Source organism: Acipenser ruthenus, chromosome 4 (assembly GCF_902713425.1).
Source record: "Acipenser ruthenus chromosome 4, fAciRut3.2 maternal haplotype, whole genome shotgun sequence".
NCBI classification, from domain to species: domain Eukaryota; kingdom Metazoa; phylum Chordata; class Actinopteri; order Acipenseriformes; family Acipenseridae; genus Acipenser; species Acipenser ruthenus.
This window is the reverse complement of record NC_081192.1, coordinates 94802963-94826981: the sequence shown is the minus strand read 5'-3', so window position 1 is coordinate 94826981 and position 24019 is coordinate 94802963. Positions and strand designations below refer to the sequence as shown.

The 24019-nt window shown below is 39.1% G+C and overlaps 1 protein-coding gene across 2 annotated transcripts in view; it reads left to right on the top strand.

The window, feature by feature from the left end:
- LOC117400100 (docking protein 6) overlaps positions 1-24019 on the top strand; it is a 118364-nt gene that overhangs the window by 48897 nt on the left and 45448 nt on the right. For both annotated transcript variants that reach the window (XM_059023112.1, XM_034915226.2), the window contains exon 3: positions 9021-9135. In XM_059023112.1, coding sequence (XP_058879095.1) covers positions 9021-9135 — 115 coding nt within the window. The remainder of the gene's footprint in view (positions 1-9020; positions 9136-24019) is intronic.

Genomic DNA, 24019 nt, shown 5'->3' with positions numbered 1-24019 from the left:
ATCTCTGGGGTTTTCAAGTGGGCACCTTCCATCCTCAGTGTTTCGTCGACTAGCCCACGACACCTCAAGAGGGCTCGACGGTGATTCTGGCGTCCCAGCATCACCCCCCTCCGTCCCCCACTCAACTCAGCCCAGCTTACTTACCTGTCCCCAGCCAGAATCTTTCCGTCTCAACCACAGCCAGTTGCTGCTCCTCTCTGCTGCTTCAGATAAGTTCTTCACTGTGCGACGCAACTCTTGGCCACTGAATCCGACGTCTCTGAGAAACCGGGTTGTAGAGTGTGCCACAAATCCTCGACAACCCACTTCCACTGGGTAAACCCGAACTCTCCATCCTCGCTGTTCCGCTTCAGTGGCTAGTTGAGCATACTGCAGTTTCTTCCTCTCATACGCCTCATCTACAGCATCCTCCCATGGCACTGTTAACTCTACCAGGTGAACAAGGCGTGCTGATCCAGACCACAAGACAATATCTGGTCGAAGGTTAGTGGTGGCAATCTCATCGATTGAGTGCCCCGTCCGGGCAGGTCTGACTTGTTCTGTGAGCATTTTGACTGATTAAAAAAAAATGAAAATGCTAATTATTTTTAATGTATAGACTATAGTGACTGATTAATTGTGTGCTATAGTTTTTAAGATATCTGGGTATTTTTATATAGGTCCAGTACATTAAACTAAGGCTTTCAGTTAGATTATACTTGTATTTCAGTAGTAATCTGTAATAAATCCATTTCTAATCAGATAACATCGTCTAGTAAGCAGAAAATGCTGTACAGGTTACCTAAACTTCATATCCTATTGACCTCAATTTTATCGTGAAGCATATCGTGCCATACTTCACCATTTTTATAGCTGGCCATAGCAACCACTGTATGTCACACTTACAGTTTTGCATATATATGGATTTCAAGAACTTTCTTTGAAATTCAATACTACATGCGTATAAAACAAGTACCGCAATTCTTTTTTCCCTAAACAAAAAAATAAAAAAGACTTGACGTTAAAAGCAGAAATTCATTAACCATCACATCACAACACAATTATCAGCAGGGAAGTTAATGGTGATCATAAAATCTCTTTCTCTCACATGGTCTAGAATCAAATGTGCAAAAAAGCCCTTGTGGGGTACTGAGGCTTCTTGAAATGGTCTTCCATAGGGAAGCATGTTGCTATAAGCTGTGCTGATCTTAAATGGAAACAAGAGAACAATTGGAAACCAAATAGTATGAGACATTTTATAAACCTTTGGCTGCTTGAATGGCTGCAGAGGATGCTCAATAACCCAAATGGTAGATGCATCTTTATTTGGTTTCCAATTCTTGTCTTGTTTTGCATCACATCATTGAAACTTTTTACATTTTATTTAGTTTCATAGTAAAATGCTTTATTGCTGAAGACCGTTCCAATAAGCCTTAGCTCAGTTTAGGTTTGTTGATCCAGATGAACAATGTAAGGGTAGTTAATTGTATTCTGTTAATAGAATGTCTGCATTATGTATGCATTTTTGTAGTTTATGATATAAATGTTACAGAAGTTATGTGCCACCTTGTAAAACAGAATAGCTTGTCCCCAACACCTGCAATATTAAAAAATACAATAAATGCATGTAGTAAACAATCTGTATAGACCAGTGGGCCATCTCGCTAAACGTATTTTACTAATGTTGTGATCAAATCTAAAATATTTTTAGCTACCTCCATCAGGTGAACAAACTGTGCATGCACGCACGCACGCATGCACTCGCACACACACACACACACACACACACACACACATCCGCATAGAGCAACTGTGTTGATTCATGTTTCTCAAACAATATTGCTTGTGATAATTGAAAACCAAATGATCCTTACAAAAATTTCTGAATAAATTGTAAACGCACTTGAAGATTAATCAGAACTGGTTGCACCTCACTCGAATAATAATCTTATCAGGAAAGTGCCCCCTGAACATCATGCAGGGAGATATGGATGATGGATTTTAACCAAGGAACAACCCCTTCCTAATAAAGTGGCCCGATCCTGTACAGTACAGTATTTCAAATGGACAAATGATCATAAAACATGTGATTTTCCTAAAACCTACAAAAAAGAAAGACATTAATGAAGACATGGTTATAGTAATTTTCCGAGTTTAAAAGACTGTTACAATTGTTTACTTTGAAAATAAAATAAAAGAAAGATATTGTATGGTTTCTTTTTTGTAAAACACACATCACCTGAGAGAATATGTTTCCAATACCATTCTGTATTGTTCAAATTCTATAATTTAAATGTTAAAATAAGAAGAAACTTACTGGTAGTCTTGCAGAGAACAATTTGGCTTACGTCTGCATGGTTTTTACTACTCCTCCACCAACAATTTATTGCTGAATTTAATTGACATTCCTATCACCCCTTTCAGTTCACTACTTTTCATGTTCAATCTGGCCAAAGCTTTATGCTTCTGTGTGCTTCATGCAACTTTACTTTTATTGTCAACACACACAGAGTCACCTTATTTGCATATCACTTACTAATGAGAGTTCTGTCTGGGGATGATGGCTGTTATCCAAGTTTTCTTTTGTTTTTCAACACTAAAGCTGAAAACAAATCTGTAAAGCTGGCACGACACATTTGGAATTAAACAGGTTTACAAAAGTTATAGCAGTCATATATTTATACTCATGCCATAAAGATATGTCTACAGATATGTACATCTACTGATAATTGAAAACCAAACCGGTTGACTCAACAGACAAGAGACTCAACCTGTTAGTAAACTGCAGCATACAGGCTTTGACAATGCCACTTGCACAATTTACCTTTAACACTAGGTTGTACTTTTCCAAATCTTTCCAAAATAAAGTGTGTCACTGGCTGTGGCGGAGTGTCCCGCCCCTATGTATTATTATTTGTATTTTTGTTTGCGGCGCAGGTAAAAGCACTGCGTCTTGTATTATATATTTAAAAACCCCATGAGGATGCATGGCTGATCAGCTATTGATTTAACTAGCTGACTGTCATGCATCCTTACCAAACGCGTGCAGACTCTGGATAATAAGATAATTAACAACTAGTTAATCCCTCGGCCAGAATATATAAACCTGCAGCTCTCTGCACTCGGGGTGGAGTGTACAGAGGAGAGTACGGGGAGCGGAGAGAGCGAGCGAAAAAATAACGCCAGTTAAAGACGACTGCTAAACAGTATTTGTTTATTCGTTTGGCCCTTGTGCCTTTTTGTTTTGTTGTTTTGTTTAAATCTTTTGTTTTGTTTATTAATAAATACGCTGAGTGCCGTTGCACTCAGCTTCAACCGCCCAGCCATTGTTTTGGTTTCTACTTCCTGGTCCGTGACGTCACCACTGCGAGCCAGACTGCCACATATGGTGTCCTGCGTGGGACAAACAACGCCTCCAACAGTCGGACCAGGAAAGGAAAGGACGTTTTTTTTTGTTCTTTTTCAAATAGTGTTTTTTTGTGTTTGAAAAAAAAAAAATGGATAAAGTGGATGCCTACATGGAGAGGTGGCATGCGCATCAGAGGGAATTAAAGGAAGGAGGGGCTACATGGTGCCTCGCCTGCCTGGAGTATGGGCACCTCCCTGAGGTGTGCCCATATGAAGACCCCCTCTTTGTGCAGGCCTTTGATCGAGGTGAGGTGGAGACTGCGGAGGAGTGGATCCACCTGAAGGCCATACCATCGCTGCAGGTGGATCAGGAAACCTGCCTCGCCTGCCTCAAAGGGGAGGAGTGGTGCTTTGCCGTCGGCAAGGTCGGGCACAAACCACCCGACCAACCCCCTCCATGGCAGGAGGTGGAACTGCTGGTCCCGAAGAAGGGAAGGAGGGGCGGTGCCAAGAAGGCGAAGAAACAGGCTACAGCGCCCGGAAGGAGGGAGCCCAAGCACCCAGCGCCCAGAAGGAGGGAGCCCGAGCATCCATCGCCCAGAGGGGGGGAGCCCGAGCATCCATCGCCCAGAGGGGGGGAGCCCGTGCATCCAGCGCCCAGAGGAGAGGAGCTATTGCTGCCGTCTCCAACGCCAGAGGGTGAGGCGCCCTCGCCGCTGTCTCCAGCACCAGGAGCAGAGCAACGGGAGCTGCCTCTGCCTCCGCCACCTCCACCGCCAGGAGCAGAGCAGTAGGAGCTGCCTCTGCCTCCGTCTCCACCACCACCAGGAACAGAGCAGCAGGAGCTGCCTCTGTCTCCACCACCACCAGGAGCAGAGCAGCAGGAGCTGCCTCTGCCTCCGCCACCTCCACCAGCAGAGGGTGAATGCCTGCTGGTTCTGCCTCAGCCGCCGTGGGAGGACTGCTTGCCCCTACCACCTCCACCAGCAGAGGGTGAATACCTGCTGGTTCCGCCTCAACCGCCGTGGGAGGACTGCTTGCCCCTCCCACCTCCACCAGCAGAGGGTGAATACCTGCTGGTTCCATCTCCACCTCCACCAGCAGAGGGTGAATACCTGCTGGTTCCACATCCACCATCATGGGAAGGACGGCTCCTGCCCTGCCTCGCTTCGCCCAAGGATGCCTGCTTCGCTTCACCCGGGGCTGCCTGTTGCTCCGCATCGCCCGGGGCTGCCCGTTGCTCCGCATCGCCCGGGGCTGCCTGTTGCTCCGCATTGCCCGGGGCTGCCTGTTGCTCCGCATCGCCAGGGGCTGCCTGTTGCTCCGCATCGCCAGGGGCTGCCTGTTGCTCCGCATCGCCTGGGGCTGCCTGTTGCTCCACATCGCCTGGAGAGCCACCAGCTACAGGGAACGAGGGAGAAGTGGAGCTCCCGCTGCCGCCTCCATGGCCAGGGGCTCCCCTCCCGAGTTCACCTCCCGAGGGTCTGCAGCTGCTACCTTCGCCTCCCAAGGGTCCTGTTTTGCCTGGGGTCGCTACCAGTCCTGCCATGCGGCAGGAAATACTGTGGCTGGAGCCCCATGAAGGGCAGCTGCCGGCCACGAAGAAGGGGGGGGGAGGTCAGGAGACCAGCTCCCCCAGCCTCACTTTCGCGGCAGGAAATACTATGGCTGGAACCCCATGAAGGGGAGCTGCCGGCCATGGAAAAGGGGGGGGAGGTCAGGAGACCAGCTCCCCCAGCCGCACTTTCGCGGCAGGAAATACTATGGCTGGAACCCCATGAAGGGGCGCTGCCGGCCATGGAAAAGGGGGGGGAGGTCAGGAGACCAGCTTCCTCCAGAGCAATTTCGCTGCAGGAGAAAGGGTGGCCGGAGCCCCACGGAGGGGAGCTGCCGGCCATGAAGAAGGGGGGGCAGGTCTGGAGACCACCCCCAAAATTTTTCTGGCCCAGTGCGTCGTCCACTTGGATGCTACAGTTGTTTGGATGGGAGGAGGACATCCCACCGTGGCCGCCACCTTTGGCCCGTTGCTGCCCCTGTTCCTGCGCCGGGACTGCTAACCGGGACTTTGGGGACTAAGGGGGGAGGTGGCCGAAAAGGCCATGTGTTTGCTGCGCACAAGGGGGGCATGTGTGGCGGAGTGTCCCGCCCCTATGTATTATTATTTGTATTTGTGTTTGCGGCGCGGGTAAAAGCGCCGCGTCTTTTATTTTATATTTAAAAACCCCGTGAGGATGCATGGCTGATCAGCTACTGATTATTTAACTAGCTGACAGTCATGCATCCTTACCAAACGCGTGCAGACTCTGGCCGAGGGATAATAAGATAATTAACAACTAGTTAATCCCTCGGCCAGAATATATAAACCTGCAGCTCTCTGCACTCGGGGTGGAGTGTACAGAGGAGAGTACGGGGAGCGGAGAGAGCGAGCGAAAAAATAACGCCAGTTAAAGACGACTGCTAAACAGTATTTGTTTATTCGTTTGGCCCTTGTGCCTTTTTGTTTTGTGTTTTGTTTAAATCTTTTGTTTTGTTTATTAATAAATACGCTGAGTGCCGTTGCACTCAGCTTCAACCGCCCATCCATTGTTTTGGTTTCTACTTCCTGGTCCGTGACGTCATCACTGCGAGCCAGACTGCCACACTGGCACACACAAAAGTTACATAAAACATTCAAAAATCTATAGAATCAGTCAGATGTTTCTGAATATGTAGGAAGAGGAGGTGGTTTGAACACTGTTCAGTTATGGATAGAACAGTATTTCTTTCATGGTAAAAATGGCTTATTTCAAGGTCTAAAAATAGGCATTTCACGATGAAACACACTGTAAATGATAACTCCAGTTAATTAACAAATCGGTATGTAGCATTGATTTTGTTTTTTTCAAGCGGTCATTATGCCTATTTTGTTATCAAATAATCGTGCTGATGTGATTTCCGAAATGATGTTGCTATCTTAACGAGCCGTGCTTCTTGCGACTATTTCTTTGTTTGCGTGGAAATTTAAAAGGAAATCTGTGTTGATTGTCATAATTTATCAGGAGTTAATTTGCACTTGGAAAAGGGGGGTTTTAACAGTTATCATATTACTATTGCAACATTTGGAACAGTAACCATATCAAAAAGTTGTATTATGTGTATATTTTTTAATAAAAAAGAAAGGTGCTGAAGTGTGGTTTTAGTTGTACTGTTAAACTAGCAGTGATGTTTTACAAATCTATACAGATTTTGCTAATCCCTATAGAACTCTTGAGACTATAGAAATCTATAGAGATGTTACAATTCTCCATAGAGCTCTGAAGAGAGTTTGCCATTCTTTATAGAAATCAATAGTTTTTGCCACACTATTTTGTTGTTCACTATAGAACTCAAGAGTTTTTGCCATTCATTTACGAATTGTGCTATTCTCTATAGAATTCTCTAGAACATTTTTATCAGGGTCATCTTTACAAAAGAATGGCAGAAACATCAAAGCAACATAAATACAAAAAAATATTTCAATGTGACTTAAAATATGTATTCATCATTAAATATATCAGATTTGTACTGTCAGTAGTAGAGAAATTCCATATTATTGTAGCCATTAATGTAAAATAATAACAAAGAATGGGTTTGTAAAATCTGCCGCCATAGGAAATTAATGAGGGCGTAGGCCATGGGGACATAAGTCTGCACTAAAATATATATGGGTTGAAAGTTTAACATAAAAATAAAAGTTGAAATCATAACTTATGCTGCTATAATGTTTAATTAAAAGTAGCGAGTTTATAGTAACCATTAAGTATTTTATTTTAAATTGTTATTATGTTTTAACAGTGTTTAAATGTTGTTAATTAATTTTATGTATACAGCCCATCTGTGTTTCTCTGGCCCTCTTCAAAGATGTCAGAGGGGCAAGCAGCAATGAGACTCTCCATGTAAAAATGACAGCTGCTTGGTGTGAGAGAGAGAGAGAGAGAGAGAGAGAGAGAGAGAGAGAGAGAGAGAGAGAGAGAGAGAGAGAGCAAGCTCTCAAACGCTGCAATGTTTCATTAAATATAATTTACAGCTAGAAAACTTTTAAATGGTACATTAAAAAGGAGAAACCAGAACACACACATATATATATATAAGAGAGAGATACTTTTAATATATACATAATTTCAGCACATTCAGTGAATAGCATGTATTTGTTATTTTTTTACTGCTTTATTGAGAACAGCTGATTGAAGGACTCTGTGGTTTCAGCCCAGTTATTAATATCAGCTGAACAGACCGAAATAGTTACTACGTAATGAATGACAATTATTCAGAAGCACTAATCAGGTAATCAGGTTCCTTAGTAACACATTAGAAAAGGATTTACAAATAAAGCTTGGATGTATTTTTTTTATGTACAACACAAAACATGTAGTCTTAAAGTTAAGAACTAGCTAAATGTTATAACTTACAGTAAGAACAATATATATATATATATATATATATATATATATATATATATATATATATATATATATATATATATATATATATATATAACCAGGGGTGTCAAACTCAGTTCCTGGAGGGCCGCAGTGTCTTCTGCCTTTCATTCCACCCAAGCTCTCAATTGCTTAATTGGTCTGATTATTTGATTAATTGGACAGCTTTAACACTTCTCTCCAGGCCTCAGAATGTTAGGTCGTGTACCTTGAATCAAGTGCATTTCTTCAAATCATCAACTCTAAAAGGCCTTGAAAAAATATTAAATATGTCCAATTGAACAAATAATTAGATCAATTAAGTTAATTGAGAGATTAAGTTGGAAACCAGAAGACTCTGCAGCCCTCGAGGACTGGAGTTTGACAGCCTTGATCTAAACAATGAGGGATCTAAATACCACTGCCCTTTAACTCTTTATAAATCGTGTTGCTGTTTTCCCCATGGGTGATTTAAGCCTTGTATGAAAACACTCATAAATGTGCCTTTGACAAACCCAGATGGGCCAAATGGCCTCCTCTCATTTGAAAATGTTCTAATGTTCTTCTGAACCTAGCCAATAAACCATACTTAACAATAATTGGGATTGATTTTATTGATATACAGCACATTACCTTACACCAGAAGGTGATAGAAAACCAGTTTTGTTGTTTTGGAGGTCTTCAACTGTGGTCTTAAAAGGTGATAAAAACTGAGAAAGATGACCTTTCAGTTGCTCACCTGTGTTTAAATGAGGTTCTTGGCACATACATAGTATTGCATGATGCCTATATTCTGTCTATCTGTTTAATTATAATGTCTGCACCATTCAAGACATAAAAAGTGATTGTTCACAAATTAACCTGTTTAAGAGGCAAAGTCTTAGATAGCATTTGTTTTAGTTTTAGTTATAAGTTTTGGTTATTGTGTAAAGCCAAACATCAACAACAGCCTAGACTAAATGTGTTACTGTACAATGACAGCCCTTAATGGAAAAACAAAGTTATGCTTTATCGCCAAGGTAAACATTTAAACAGTATTTTACTTTGGACCCTTTGGGCCAAGATCTTTACAAAAATGAGGTTTTTTTTTCCCTCACAAAAATAGAGCAAGTTGCATTTTGGAATAAAAGTCTTTGCTGTGTATGCATACCATTTCATACAGAAGAGGCACTTTTTTTTAGAACCTAAATAGAAATGATATTATTGAGAAACATCACAGTTAATTTATACAACACCATTTGTTGTCTTAATTTCTAGATAACTGAGCTGCATACCACCAAGAACATTACCAGGCTGCCCCGGGAGACAAAGAAACATGCCGTGGCAATCATCTTCTATGATGAGACGTCAAAGACATTTGCCTGTGAGTCAGGTAAGCAGTTACTATAGTTCTTTAGGAGCTTTAGTGTATATATTAGGGTTATGTGCTGGAAATCAAGCAAGAAAGAGAGTTTTTTAAAACGTCTATATAAAGAACTGTTTATAATGCAGCTCAGCCCAATTCTGCCTCCTAGCAATTGAAATCACTTGAGAATTACAGACAGGTTTTCAAAAATGGTTTAAATTGGGCATTTGGGATGAACATGTTTGGATTGCAGCTTTAGCTATATATAACCAAAGGCACTTGGTACTGTACAAACAGTATTATGAAAAAAGTAAATGCTACTCATAGTGTTAAATGTGAAACTGAAGGCCAGTTCTGTGGAGAATGCACAATAGCAGCGGATATTACAGCTACCTTTGATATTTGTTTTGTTTCCCGAGGGATCTGTAAGTACACCAAGAAAAATGTAATTATTATCAAATAATACTCTTAAACTTCTCCAAGCATGTCAATCCTTAGAAAACGAAAATGTATCATAATCCTGGTGAAGCATCATTAGCACCTCTTAGTGCTCCTTTATTTGTCCATAGTAGATACATAAGGGAAAACAAAGCATAATCTGCATCAAGGGAGAGGTGGCAGACTGCCTTGAAGGGACATTTTAGCTGTGAAATCTCTCCATAGCTACCAATAAACCTGAAACATCTGTAACTTGTGTGAAACACTAGCCTGCTGTGGTATCACTGTTGGAATCACAGTTTTTTTTGTTTTAAATGTCGACTGTCACCTGGATGGCTGAGAGGCATTACCAAAACATTTGTAAGTGGATTCCGACCCCCTTTTACAATGATATTGTAATGTTTTTGTAGTATTTTCGGCTCCAGATTAATTAACTTGTGGATAAAAAATAATTAAACATTATTAATGTCACTTGGATCTATACCCATTATTTTCAAACATGCTAATTAAAATGTTATTATTTTCAGGCATTTTGCCATCTGTGCCAATTGTATCATCGCACCCAAATAGTGACGTTATTGCTATATTATAGTCTTATATATGAACACACACTCTGTTGAGCAGTAAAGTAATTCAGTACAATTCTTTAAAACAGCGCAGATTTCCCCCTTAAAGTCTTAAGGAACACCCTGAAAAGTTTACAAGAAACACATTATGTTACCTTGGCTGTGTCCTGCATTGTCTGTATTGCAGCGTTATATTTGTAAGCATATTGCAGGCTCTTCTGAAATATTTGATCGCACATCGATAAATCAACTGTGCATGATATTTCTCAACATTTACTCAGAAGTGTTCTAACCAAGAGAAATAAAAAAGTCTAAGGATTGTACTGTATCCAGATCATGCAACTATTCTGGATTTCTGTTCCCACACACTTCACCGCTCGTTTCAATCAGAGGACCAGTATTGCTGCTCCTAGGAGCATGAACTGGATACACTGCTGTGTTTAGAAGAAAAAAAATCTTCCTCTTCTTAAAACAATCTGGAATAGTTTGAAAACAAATACTGCAATATGCAATCTGGACAACACAGGATACAACAGGGTAATGTGTTTTACACTGCCAAGGGGTTCTATAAGACATTAATACTGACGACATTTGACCTTCGATCAGTGGGCAATTATGACTTCGAACAACAGACAAAATATGCATTAAAGAAAGGCTCTGTCAGCATTTCTGAACGTGGCTAGCTTGCAGTTAGGGTGACCACCTTTTCAAAATGCAAAAACAGGACACCTGCCATTTTTTATGGGGGGAGGGGTATTGTATAATTACATATTGTATATTGTATATTTAATAACAGTATTTCAAAATTGAATATCAACTTATCAAGTTTGAATGCTTCTTAACAACGTTTTCACTTAAGTATCCAATTCTAAAATATTTTCTACATAATGTATAAAAAACTCTTGTTGAATCATTTGCATTTTCCCTAATCCACGTGTAATCCTCTCTGAATTTGCACAGATGCTTACTTTTTTTCTTTGGTGGAGTAGGCCTTCCTTTACTGACATATCACTATCAGTTTCACTTCAACTTTTAAAGTCAGTTATTTCACATAAACACAGAAAACATTTTAATTCAGATATTCTACAAATTGTATTTTGTTTGCTATCGCCAATGCAGATCAGTGTCAGGCTGTTGGGGAACATGTGATGCCAGTGTAAAAAGTCACAGGATAGTGGGATTATATAGTTTTATGTCTTAGATTGGCTATCCAATGTGTCAATCATTCTGAGGCTGTGTAAGGCATTGCAAAATGATGCGGCAGGCTCTGGGCTTTGCTCCAAACAGATATGCTGTGGTTTGACTGTGGCGCTAAAGTGTAAGATTGCACTGTGTCTAGGAATCCGGGACAAATTCTGTCCCAGAGGCATTTAGTACGGGACTGGGACTTGATCTTTACATTTAGGTACTGTTCCATCCATTTAGGGACGGGTGGTCACCCTAATGCAGTATGTTCAAATATCTGCTCTGTAGCTGTTGCAGTGTCATTAAAATGTGAACCTTGGAAATCAATACATTTCTGTCAGCATATTTGTGTAAGATATTGAGGTATAAGTACATAGGACTACAATTTTGATCAAGTCCCATCACATACACGGCAATCTGTTTTGATCCACCAATGTTTATGTTAACAAAATGTTTATAGAGCTACACATAGATTTTAAAATAATCTTCAAAATGATTCTGTAATTTTCATTTGAGAATTGCAGAAACAGCTGGCAGAAATCTATGTTGTGCGCTTACTACAGCACTGATCCATTTTTTATTTCTGTAACTATTTATTGGTACTCGCAGTTATTATTATTATTTTTTTTTGTACGGCATAAAAAAAAGATTAACCACTTTTTCTGACATGCAGCATCTGTCATGAAAGCCATGGCCTATTTTAACAGACTTTTTTCAGGATAAAACCACGTGATGGTTTAATGGGATATTTTTAAAATCATAGAATAGGTCGATTTTAAAGATTAAATGTGTAAAAGCACCATTTTCAAAAATACATTTAAAAGCATCAATAAAAGAAACATGGCAGTCATTGGGATTGCTATGAAAAATGTTTTTGCTGAGAACCAGTTTTAAAATATTGTTATTATTATTATTTATTTCTTAGCAGACACCCTTATCCAGGGTGACTTACAATTGTTACAAGATATCACATTATTTTTACATACAATTACATGGGTTTTTACTGGAACAATCTAGGTAAAGTACCTTGCTCAAGGGTACAGCAGCAGTGTCCCCCACCTGGGATTGAACCCATAACTCTCTGGTCAAGAGTCCAGAGCCCTAACCACTACTCCACACTGCAAATACAGTTTGTGTATGGTCTTTTTGAACACACCCTCTAGTGCTCACAGATGTCAGGGTGAGAACAGGACTCACAAGGACAAGCCTTTGGTTAAACTGTCCTTTTGCTAGCCGTGGGGGGAACCAAGTCATTACAATATTGGTTTACTCATGCTGCAAACTCACAGGACGGTGTAGGACTGACAAACAAAAGTTGCATTTCAATGAATCTGGGGAGAGGAGGGCTCTCAAATTTTTCATAACAGAAACGCTTTTTAAGAAACAATAATATTATGAAAAATCTTTGTCAATAGTATGTTGAAAAAAGTTCCAGATGAATGTAGCGTAGGTGTGTAAAATAATACAGTGTATCCGCCCGTCACATATCCACCCTAACCGTTTATCTGCCATGATCAAGCTCTTCAGCAACATTAGTTTATTGTTGAACAGAGAAGATTAGTTCAGAGACTGTAGATCCTACCAGTTTCCGTACACTCTGTTGTACGTGCTCTGCACGCTACCATTGCTGGTAGTGGCACGTGACCTTATCAGTGTGTTGATATGTAAATAAATGCTATCAACTTCAACCTCCGTCTCGATCTCCTGCCTGTCACTCAGCAGCGAATGCACACATCCACATGGCAGATGGCTACTCTGTCACAAGCATTAATACCCTGTATCTTTCTAAACAAGGGATTCAGGGGAGCTCCCTAATAAAAGCTGGATCTCAAAACAATAATTGTGTGAATATAGTAATTGTTACAGCTGGGTATAATGGCATTTAAAACCGGATTCATTTACCCGACTTTTTACATATCTGTCATTACTCTGGTCCCATCGCAGTGGGATACACAACAGATTACTGTATTACATTTCACTGTAATATCGAACTCATATTTCTAACACAACCCACACATGTGCTTCCCAGATTCACAGCACAGTATCTGTTTTGTACCTTTCACAATTACAGATTTACAGTGCCTTGCGAAAGTATTCGGCCCCCTTGAACTTTGCGACCTTTTGCCACATTTCAGGCTTCAAACATAAAGATATGAAACTGTAATTTTTTGTGAAGAATCAACAACAAGTGGGACACAATCATGAAGTGGAACGAAATTTATTGGATATTTCAAACTTTTTTAACAAATAAAAAACTGAAAAATTGGGCGTGCAAAATTATTCAGCCCCTTTACTTTCAGTGCAGCAAACTCTCTCCAGAAGTTCAGTGAGGATCTCTGAATGATCCAATGTTGACCTAAATGACTAATGATGATAAATAGAATCCACCTGTGTGTAATCAAGTCTCCGTATAAATGCACCTGCACTGTGATAGTCTCAGAGGTCCGTTTAAAGCGCAGAGAGCATCATGAAGAACAAGGAACACACCAGGCAGGTCCGAGATACTGTTGTGGAGAAGTTTAAAGCCGGATTTGGATACAAAAAGATTTCCCAAGCTTTAAACATCCCAAGGAGCACTGTGCAAGCGATAATATTGAAATGGAAGGAGTATCAGACCACTGCAAATCTACCAAGACCTGGCCGTCCCTCTAAACTTTCAGCTCATACAAGGAGAAGACTGATCAGAGATGCAGCCAAGAGGCCCATGATCACTCTGGATGAACTGCAGAGATCTACAGCTGAGGTGGGAGACTCTGTCCATAGGACAACAATCAGTCGTATACTGCACAAATCTGGCCTTTATGAAAGAGTGGCAAGAAGAAAGCCATTTCTTAAAGATATCCATAAAAAGTGTCGTTTACAGTTTGCCACAAGCCACCTGGGAGACACACCAAACATGTGGAAGAAGGTGCTCTGGTCAGATGAAACCAAAATCGAACTTTTTGGCAACAATGCAAAACGTTATGTTTGGCGTAAAAGCAACACAGCTCATCACCCTGAACACACCATCCCCACTGTCAAACATGGTGGTGGCAGCATCATGGTTTGGGCCTGCTTTTCTTCAGCAGGGACAGGGAAGATGGTTAAAATTGATGGGAAGATGGATGGAGCCAAATACAGGACCATTCTGGAAGAAAACCTGATGGAGTCTGCAAAAGACCTGAGACTGGGACGGAGATTTGTCTTCCAACAAGACAATGATCCAAAACATAAAGCAAAATCTACAATGGAATGGTTCACAAATAAACATATCCAGGTGTTAGAATGGCCAAGTCAAAGTCCAGACCTGAATCCAATCGAGAATCTGTGGAAAGAACTGAAAACTGCTGTTCACAAATGCTCTCCATCCAACCTCACTGAGCTCGAGCTGTTTTGCAAGGAGGAATGGGCAAAAATTTCAGTCTCTCGATGTGCAAAACTGATAGAGACATACCCCAAGCGACTTACAGCTGTAATCGCAGCAAAAGGTGGCGCTACAAAGTATTAACTTAAGGGGGCTGAATAATTTTGCACGCCCAATTTTTCAGTTTTTTATTTGTTAAAAAAGTTTGAAATATCCAATAAATTTCGTTCCACTTCATGATTGTGTCCCACTTGTTGTTGATTCTTCACAAAAAATTACAGTTTCATATCTTTATGTTTGAAGCCTGAAATGTGGCAAAAGGTCGCAAAGTTCAAGGGGGCCGAATACTTTCGCAAGGCACTGTAAGTTTGCAGATATTTCCATTGTGGTTGTGTAAAAGCATAAATACATCAAGCATGCTGATTTTGAAAATGAATGTGTCTCTTCTGCTTCTAGCACTAAAATGATCACTCACGTGCAGTCCAGTAGTTTTCTTGAAATGTTGCCGCTAGATACATGGCTAATTAAATGCTGTACTTCATTAAATAGGAAAAATAAATATACCTTCTCTGTTTAGATTATGTTTGTAGCTTTTACATACCTTTATCCAGCATGGCCCATTTTGTAACTGACATCAGATTGCAGTAGGCTGGGGTTTACAGCACTCATTTACTGTATCATGGTTCATGTGCTTAAGAAAGCAAAATGTTGGCATTACGTTTAGAGAATGAGAAGGAGTTAGGTCTCTAAAACAGGCTAGGGGGGAGAACATGCAGCTGTCAATTGTAATTGTCTCTGTTCTATACTACTGTGAGAAACTGCACATGTTTCATATCTACCTACATTTTTTGTTTAGTAAGTTTGTTATAGCCATGGCCCGAGATACCAATACATGTTAATTTAATATAATAATGAATATGCAGAATGAAAGCAGCACCTACTGAAGTAAGCACACAAAACTCTTTACAAAATTAATACTTAAATTATTAAACTACCTTGCTTGTTTAGAAGCAGGCTGACCTGCTGACAGAAAAACACAGTATGTCAGCCTAGATACCAAAAACAAGCAACACAAAATACTACCAAAATAACCTGAACTTTATCTTTAATTGGCATGCCTGCAACGCAGTTTTGATGCATCCTATGTGTCAAGGCTTATACAGTAGTCTTATACTGTACATACAGCTCTGTAGTGTGACAAGCCAGCTTAATAAACAATGATGCTCTTGAAAGGAAAAAATGTTTATTGAACGATTTAAAGCTCATTCTTAATACCTGTGTGAAGTAATTCATTAAACTGACATATTATAACATATACATTTTAATATGCCATGGCAGGCACAAAAAATGGACATTAAAATAATGACAGCATTAACAAAATTAAACTGCTTAGCAAGACACTACTTCTAGTAATTATGAAGTATGTTTTTGTTTCATAAAAAAAAATTAAAGCAGCAATAAAGTTTATTAGGTCATGTTCCATATTATATAGCTATAAGTTTATTAGGTCATGTTCCATATTATATAGCTATAAGTTTATTAGGTCATGTTCCATATTATATAGCTATAAGTTTATTAGGTCATGTTCCATATTATATAGCTATAAGATCTCGAGGTGGAATATTTACTATAATGGAAATACAATCACAGAAAACGCTTGCACAGTAAGAAATATATAATGCTAATATAATCTCATATATTTAAATAAATGCATTACGTTTTATTAAAAATATTTAACAGGTCTGTCCTGTGACCGTTTGAATCGGGCTTGCAAAATAATGTCACAACAACCAGTCATGTCAATACGGCTGAATCATCATATGGATGAAATCAAGCTGTAAAGAAGAATAAATACACTTTGAATTAATATAAATTGGAATTTATATATTTTATGTTAACTTTTTAAAACATGACTCAGATCAATTGTTATGTTAACCTTACTGTATGTAGCTTCTCTCACATTAGCTGTACAGAATGCATCAAGCTTTTCAAAAATGATCTTTAATGTGATGTGCCTTGTCATCATTGATACTAAATCCTTTTGAAATTATAGTCTGTTTTAATTATGTATAACATTTATACAAGTTGTGTTACATTTTGCATTTCATTTACAGCTAACGTACCCTTGCTGTACAAAAATGACATGCCATTTATTCTCTGTCATATACCGGTACGTTCATTCTCTGTGATTGATTGCAGCAGTTCTTATACAGTCTCCACTGTGTTCCACTTAAATGTTATAAAGGTTTTCTTGGCTCTTGCTTTGTCTACAGTTATAACTAGAAGGCAGACACATTTCTGAAGATTTGAAGTTAATAATATAAGGCATATAAAAATGTAGCTGCTGATGGAAAACTGATTGCTGACCTTAATACATCGATGTCCTTGATTACAGGGAATGTTACTTGTATTTTAAAAAGAAAAAAATAAATAACCTGTTCTGCTCTGAAGAGTATAGCTGCTTCATGCTGGTCAGGTTAAACAAAGCAATGTAAGAAGTCAGAGGTGGAAGTCACAGGCTGAACAGGTGAACGTCATTATTTTCAATGTGACTTTCAAAATGTGGGTTACAAAATACAGAATCCCCCTCCCAATGTTACATTTGAAAACACAGTGATATGGTTCCTTCCATGATATTTGTTATGTCCCCACACCAAGCACACTTTGTTTATGTATTCATTTCCCTCAGTTCCATGCACAGTACTGCTGTGGTGCTTTGTTCATCTTTTGATTACTAATTTAGTATGCATGGTCTACAGATCTCATAAACTCCAGTCTGTTCATCTGCTGTAACAATTCAAATGGATGTTGGGAAATTTCATTTATAAATCATGAACTATACATTTTTTCGTTCTGAGAACAAGGCACAGTGGCTCCTCTTAAAATTCAATTTCTTATTCCAATATTAGTACCAGGCCAAGCAGAGAGAATGGATGAGATGGGATAGTGTGGAACAATGCAAGATCGTCTGGCAAGACCTATGGACAATGGAACAGAGTAGGATCAGTTTCATCATCAGGTCAACATATGATGTTCTCCCATGACCACATAACCTAAACCTCTGGGTAGGAGAGGATCCCTCATGTCCTTTGTGTTCATCACCTGCAACATTAAGGCACATTTTGACAGGATGTAAGGTGGGTCTTAGCCAAGGACGGTTTACTTGGCGCCAGATGCTGGGATGTTTGGCCTTAGCATTGGAAGACAAGCGTAACATGACCAATATGTTGCCACCAGTTCCTCCCACACAAAAGACAACATTCCTCCACCCAGGAGAGCAACTGCCAAGAAAAGGTATTAAAACCAAGCTTCGCCCAGGACAACTGGAAGTTACTAGAGATTGGAAAATGCTGGCAGATGTTGGCCAAGAGCTTATTTTTCCACCTGAGATTGCTACCACTAGCCTTCGACCAGATATTGTCTTGTGGTCTGGATCAGCACGCCTTGTTCACCTGGTAGAGTTAACAGTGCCATGGGAGGATGTTGTGGATGAGATGTATGAGAGGAAGAAACTTTGGTATGCTCAACTAGCCGCTTAGCTCAATCCAGACAGTTGTCATGCTGATGCGCTGGGGAGACCGCACTGTGGTTGATCCCCGGAGCCAGCACCATTGTGTGTGCTGATGTGCTGGGGAGGCAGAATACGCTGATCCCCGGAGCCAGCATTACACTTCAGCCATCAACACCAGGCAGAAGGCTATCCACATCATTAGATGGAAGGAAACACAAATGGATGGAGATGCAGATGGATCACATTAGTTTACTGTAAAGCTACGTTTTAGTTGGCGCTTATCTTGGTGAGAGCCGAGTTCAAATCAGTATCAAATTCAGGGATTCACCCTAGATTTGTTGTGGTGAAACAAGGGGGTTCTATGACTTGCACATATGTATCACATTGATCAACCAAACCTTCATTGGGGAGCCAGCCTTTTTATTTTAAGCAGGGTCTTAAAAAAATGATCCCTTGTACTGGCACATTTTCATATCAGGGGCACAGGCTAAACAATTTCGAGGCGCCCTGACAAAATTAATACACTCAAATTTCTCATTTGAGTGTATTGCAATCAGGATGGCAGACTTTCTCGTGTCTGAGCAACAAGTAGCAGTTCTTCAATACAGTTTTTGCAAGTTCAAAGCATTAACAGGGGCTCATTCCCGGACTCCTACTTCTTCCAACCTCTTGCTTGATTATTATTATTATTATTATTGTATTATTATCAATTAGTCATTTAGCAGTCGCTTGTATCCGAAGCAGCTTACAGATACTAGGGGGTGAACTATGCATCAACATGCAATCACTTACAATAGGACCCTGGTTTTATGTTTCATCCAAAGGACGAAGCACAAGGAGGTTAAGTGACTTGCTCAGGGTCACACACAGTAAGTCGGTGGCTGAGCCGGGATTTGAACCGGGGACCTCTTGGTGTCAAGCCCTTTTCTTTAACAAGTGGATCACCATTCTTTTGTGGCCATGGCGACCATAAGCAAGCCTCATCAAAACAACAACAGAAAATGATGCCCTCAGGGAAACAATAAAGGCAGAAGAGGAGAAAGTAATTGGTCCATGGAGGTTGTTTATGAATTCTGGCAATTTGTTAATAAGGAAAGGCAATATGCAATACATCCTATCGCTTCTTATTTGTCCAAAATAAATTTCTTTAGCTTGTAGCTTGTTGTTTTATTCAAGAGGGCTCCTATAGTATTACAGAAATACACATCTGGGTAGTAAGTGCATTTCCCAGTTTCAATCTTGCTTGATATTGAAAAGGAACTAGGAAATGACTGACTTAATAAAATATTTTTTTTGGTTTTATACTTCAATATTAATGTAAGTCGCCACCAACCACACATTTACAGTGACACTGAAAAGGTTAAAGGTATACTTATCATCATCAACATTTTCTTAAAGGGTTCTGAAACAAGCGCTCGGCCTTTCAGGATCTAGCTATTGTCTCTGAGCATTCATGAGCTAAGTAATCACATGACGCGTCATGTCCAATGTGTGACTGAAGTGGTCAATAGGGATGTGTTTCATTTGTGCTTATCTTTGCACATAGCGCTCTACATAAATAAAACTGTGAAGCAAAACTTAAAAACATATCATATGTCTGACTCTAGCGAACCTGGGGTTGGTGTTGCCAACTTGAAGTAAGATAAAGTATTTGACATATATATTTACAAGTGTAGTATAGCCTGAAGCTTAGCATTTATGAATATTTACTGAAATACCATAATTAAACTACGGTTTCAATGTAAGTTTAACCATACTTCCTGCACCAAACTAAAAACATTAAAAATTAATGTCTGCATGTTCTTATCCTATTTAATTTCTTACAAATATAATAAGCAAAATTAATGAAAAAAACACAACACTATCAATAGCAATAAGCCAGTCGTTATGGACCATGTATACATTGTGCTGCTCTCAATAGAAACAGAAGACTGTATAAATGACTGAATATTCTTCCAAACAGTAATAAATTAACAATGCTAATATGTTTATAATGGGTTTTTCTGAGAGGCATTATTAAAAAAAAAATAACACCCTAAATGGAAATTGCTTTCCCATATTATTATAACTCATTGTTCTTCTGTCTACATAATAATGCTTCAGGGTTGCTCCATCACCAGATGGCACAATGCTGTGCTATGGAAGATAATGAGCATTTGTAATTAAAAGCAATTGTAGTGTTTCATAAATTGTTATAAGATGATGTTGTTTGTGCCACATTGTGCTTCAGAAAATATATAGTAATATCATTTTGCAGTAAGTGTGCATGTTGCTAAAAACATAAGTATGTCAGCCCATTTAAAAAAGATTTGTATTGGTGTTCGAAAGTAACATAAAACAATTTATTTTCCGGTGTTCAGGGAATCTACTCCTCTGGCTCTAATTTACAAAATACACTTAAAGAGAACCTGACAAGGACACAACGGGTCAGTTGCAGCGTACCAGTGATCTAGTCCACATCAAGTGGACTAAAATGCGGACTATAAAACCCTGCAAATCTGCACAAGCTTAATCCTGATTGCAGCGTACCAAACAGATGATTGGTTTAACTGATCAGAACAAGTTAGACTGATAATGGGGACTAACCTATAGCTATGGACAAAAATTTAGCATTACCCTATACAATTTACACATTTTGCTACATAAAGTTGAATGAATTTTGTTAAAATAGATTACGTTAATATATTAAATGACATACCACTTTGTAGTTTTCCATATACTTAACAAAAAACTGACAAATTGAAAAATGTGGCATTTCAAAATCTACCATGAAACACTGTTATGGCTTCTGGTAGACTTTTGCAATATCATTTTGTAGTTTCTTTGACTACATGATGTTAAATAAAAGATCTAAATTATGTTCATATATATATATATATATATATATATATATATATATATATATATATATATATATATATATATATATATTTTAAATTATGTCTTAAACCTAAAATTCTAGGTGATGCAAAACATTTGGCCACAGCTGTATAAACCCTTCTTTTTTATGTTTTTATTACATCAAACATATTTAAGTAAAAATAAATGTCATGTCTTTTTCGTGCTGCCCGAACGTGATGGACTTAAGAAATGTACAGAATAAAGTTTTCGATGTACTGGTCATTTCAGAAGAAAAATGCAGCTGTGTCTGCAAAAAAAAAATTGTAAGCAGTAAATGCTTCGGACGAGCAAACGTACTAAGATAGTCTTATCCTTCACAGTACTAAATGAATCCACTTGAACAGGATCATCACAAATCTGATTTTGTACACTTGCAATCAGGATCTTGTTTAGTCTGATTTAGCAAATGATCTTCCTGTGATTAACTTCTGCTACGCAGCAAAAGGGATTAGCAGGTGTACTAACTTTAGTCCACTAAAGTGGACTAAACCTGCTTAATCCACTAGTTAGACACATCAATGGACTACATTTCAAATCAAATCAAAGTGTATTTATATAGCGCCCTTCATACAGGTGTATCTCAAAGCACTTTATTTGGTACGCTGCAATTGACCCAACCTGTTTAGTTGCTGTGTATTATAAACATTGTGTGAACTTAATTGCAGAAAACAGTTTCGGAAGTTGTGAGAACAGCCCCCAAAGTTTCTATTTACAAAACATATATTTGTTTTCAAAGCATTAAGGGACCCTGGGTCAGATTAATAAAACTATTATCAGGATGGTGGGTGTATATCATACCTGCCTATTTAAGATGTTTTGTTCTACACATGTCCTATTTTTGCAACCCTGTTTTATTGCTTTGACCTACAGCTACATAATATATTTGCAAACAAACATGATGCCAAAAAATGAATAACTAAATTAATATATCAATCTCACCTTTATTGCTTCTCTCCATAGACTAACACACTGTAGGCAGATTTCACCCTCTTGAGCAAAGGCCATGGGATTTCCAGTTCATGACACATTTGGCTGCGTAACATGTTTACTTTGCACTTCAGTATTGAAGCGAGTCTCTTCTCAGTAGACAATGAGGAGCAAAATTCAGTCTTGTAATTCCTTTCCATGCTTAAAACTCTTTTGGAATCTGCATTGCTACGGGACAAAACAAGAACAGCAGCCCTGGCAGCTGTGAAGAGTAAAGGGGAATTAAGATCAGCTGTGTCAGGATTCTTTGATTTTGACATCCAGTCCCAATATGTGTCAATGCACTCAACTTGCACCTGCTCTTCTGGGATATCCAGAAGCTGATATTTGCAAAATTCTGTGTCATTAGTTCCACAATATTATCAATGTCACAAAGTTGCCTTTGGTTAGGATCCAAGAACACAGCATCTTTTGATTATTTTGTCATTCAAGGGCAAGTTATTTTTGACATGTTACACTGTGGGAGGGTGTGGGTGATTCATGGAACACACAGGAGTCTTTGAATGTGTCTTTGAAAACGCCGCGTATGCGCACAGGATTTATTTATACCCCGGCGGAGTGGCATCAGGGATATACTCAGGGTTGCTACCGGCCGTCGTGTTACCCTGAGTTCATGATACACATTTATTTACAAAAATAATAGCCTGTAATCAAAAGGGGAAATAAAAAGAGAAAACAAACACTGTAATAAAACTACAAAGAAAAGTTCTGCTTCCAGCAGTCTTGCAGCCTCCGCTAGTCTGTGCAAAAATGTCAAGTACATTTCAGTTGTAGGGTAACAAAGAAGGTCCCTCGGTTTCCCTGTCTTTGCATTTCCATCACAGCCTTCTGAACGAAAAAATGACTTCAGAAGAGGCAGTTTCTGAAGCAAACGATTAAGGGCACTCCCCAATGACAGCCACCTTGTTGGTACATGTTTTAAGATCTTTCTGTATTTCACTTCTGCTTTCTTTCTTTACGCTTTGAGCTGATGGTGGAATACATGTATGTTAAAGTGACTAGGCTGTCAATGTCAGCACTTTGTAGCTGCATCTTCACCTGTATCTTGTCCTGATGCATTGCTGAATGTTAGCCGATGCAGAGAAGGATCATTTAACACTTTTGAAGCTGAAACATGCTTTGAAGTATTTATGTGTGCGCTACAGTTTCCAAGTCCTTTAGGTGTATGTCGGCATTTGTAAACTTGGACCAAAAAGATGCACAGAATGATATCGGTCTTGCCTACACATTTTGGCAAAAGCTAAGTTACAATTTGCAACAGGTAGCGTCTTTAAAGAAATTGCCACAAAAATCAACCCCAATTCTACTGACTTCCAAATACTGCAAAACCTGTTGCCAAAAACACTGAGAATTGGTGGCTACCTTTTTAGCAAAACCCTGAAATCAGCATCAGCTACACTGTTTATCAACATAATGTATGATGAAAGCACTGTCCAAAGTGACACGAGTCAACTTATTATTTACCATTGTTTTGTAAATGTTGAAGCAGGTGAAATTCGCTCTGAGTTTTTTAACCTAACAGAAATATCGGAATGTTGTAATGCAGAAAACCTGAGTGTAGCCATATTCAGTTGTTTGGAAAATAATTATCTAGTACAATAAATTGTGGGCTTTACATCGGACGTAATGCTAGCACAGGTATGTTTATTTTATATTTATAATTAAATGTATGTAATATTATATAGAAAAGTATACTTTTCTTCCCTTTTTTCTTCCCTTTCAAATCTGTATAGAAATGTCTGTTTTACTATTAACTTTACATCTGCTTCATCTGTTTGTAAAATATTAAGTCACGAGACAAAACCCTGGTTTGCCATGGCCCAGTTAAGAACATTGCCTTTCCTTATTAAAATTCCAAAGCATGCACTTGTATTTCACTCCATGATTGCTTTATTAGCCATAAAAAATTACTTCAATAAAGTACACTGCATCCAAATAATATGGCGTTTAGTTATGCCACTATCTTTTTAAGGGCACGAT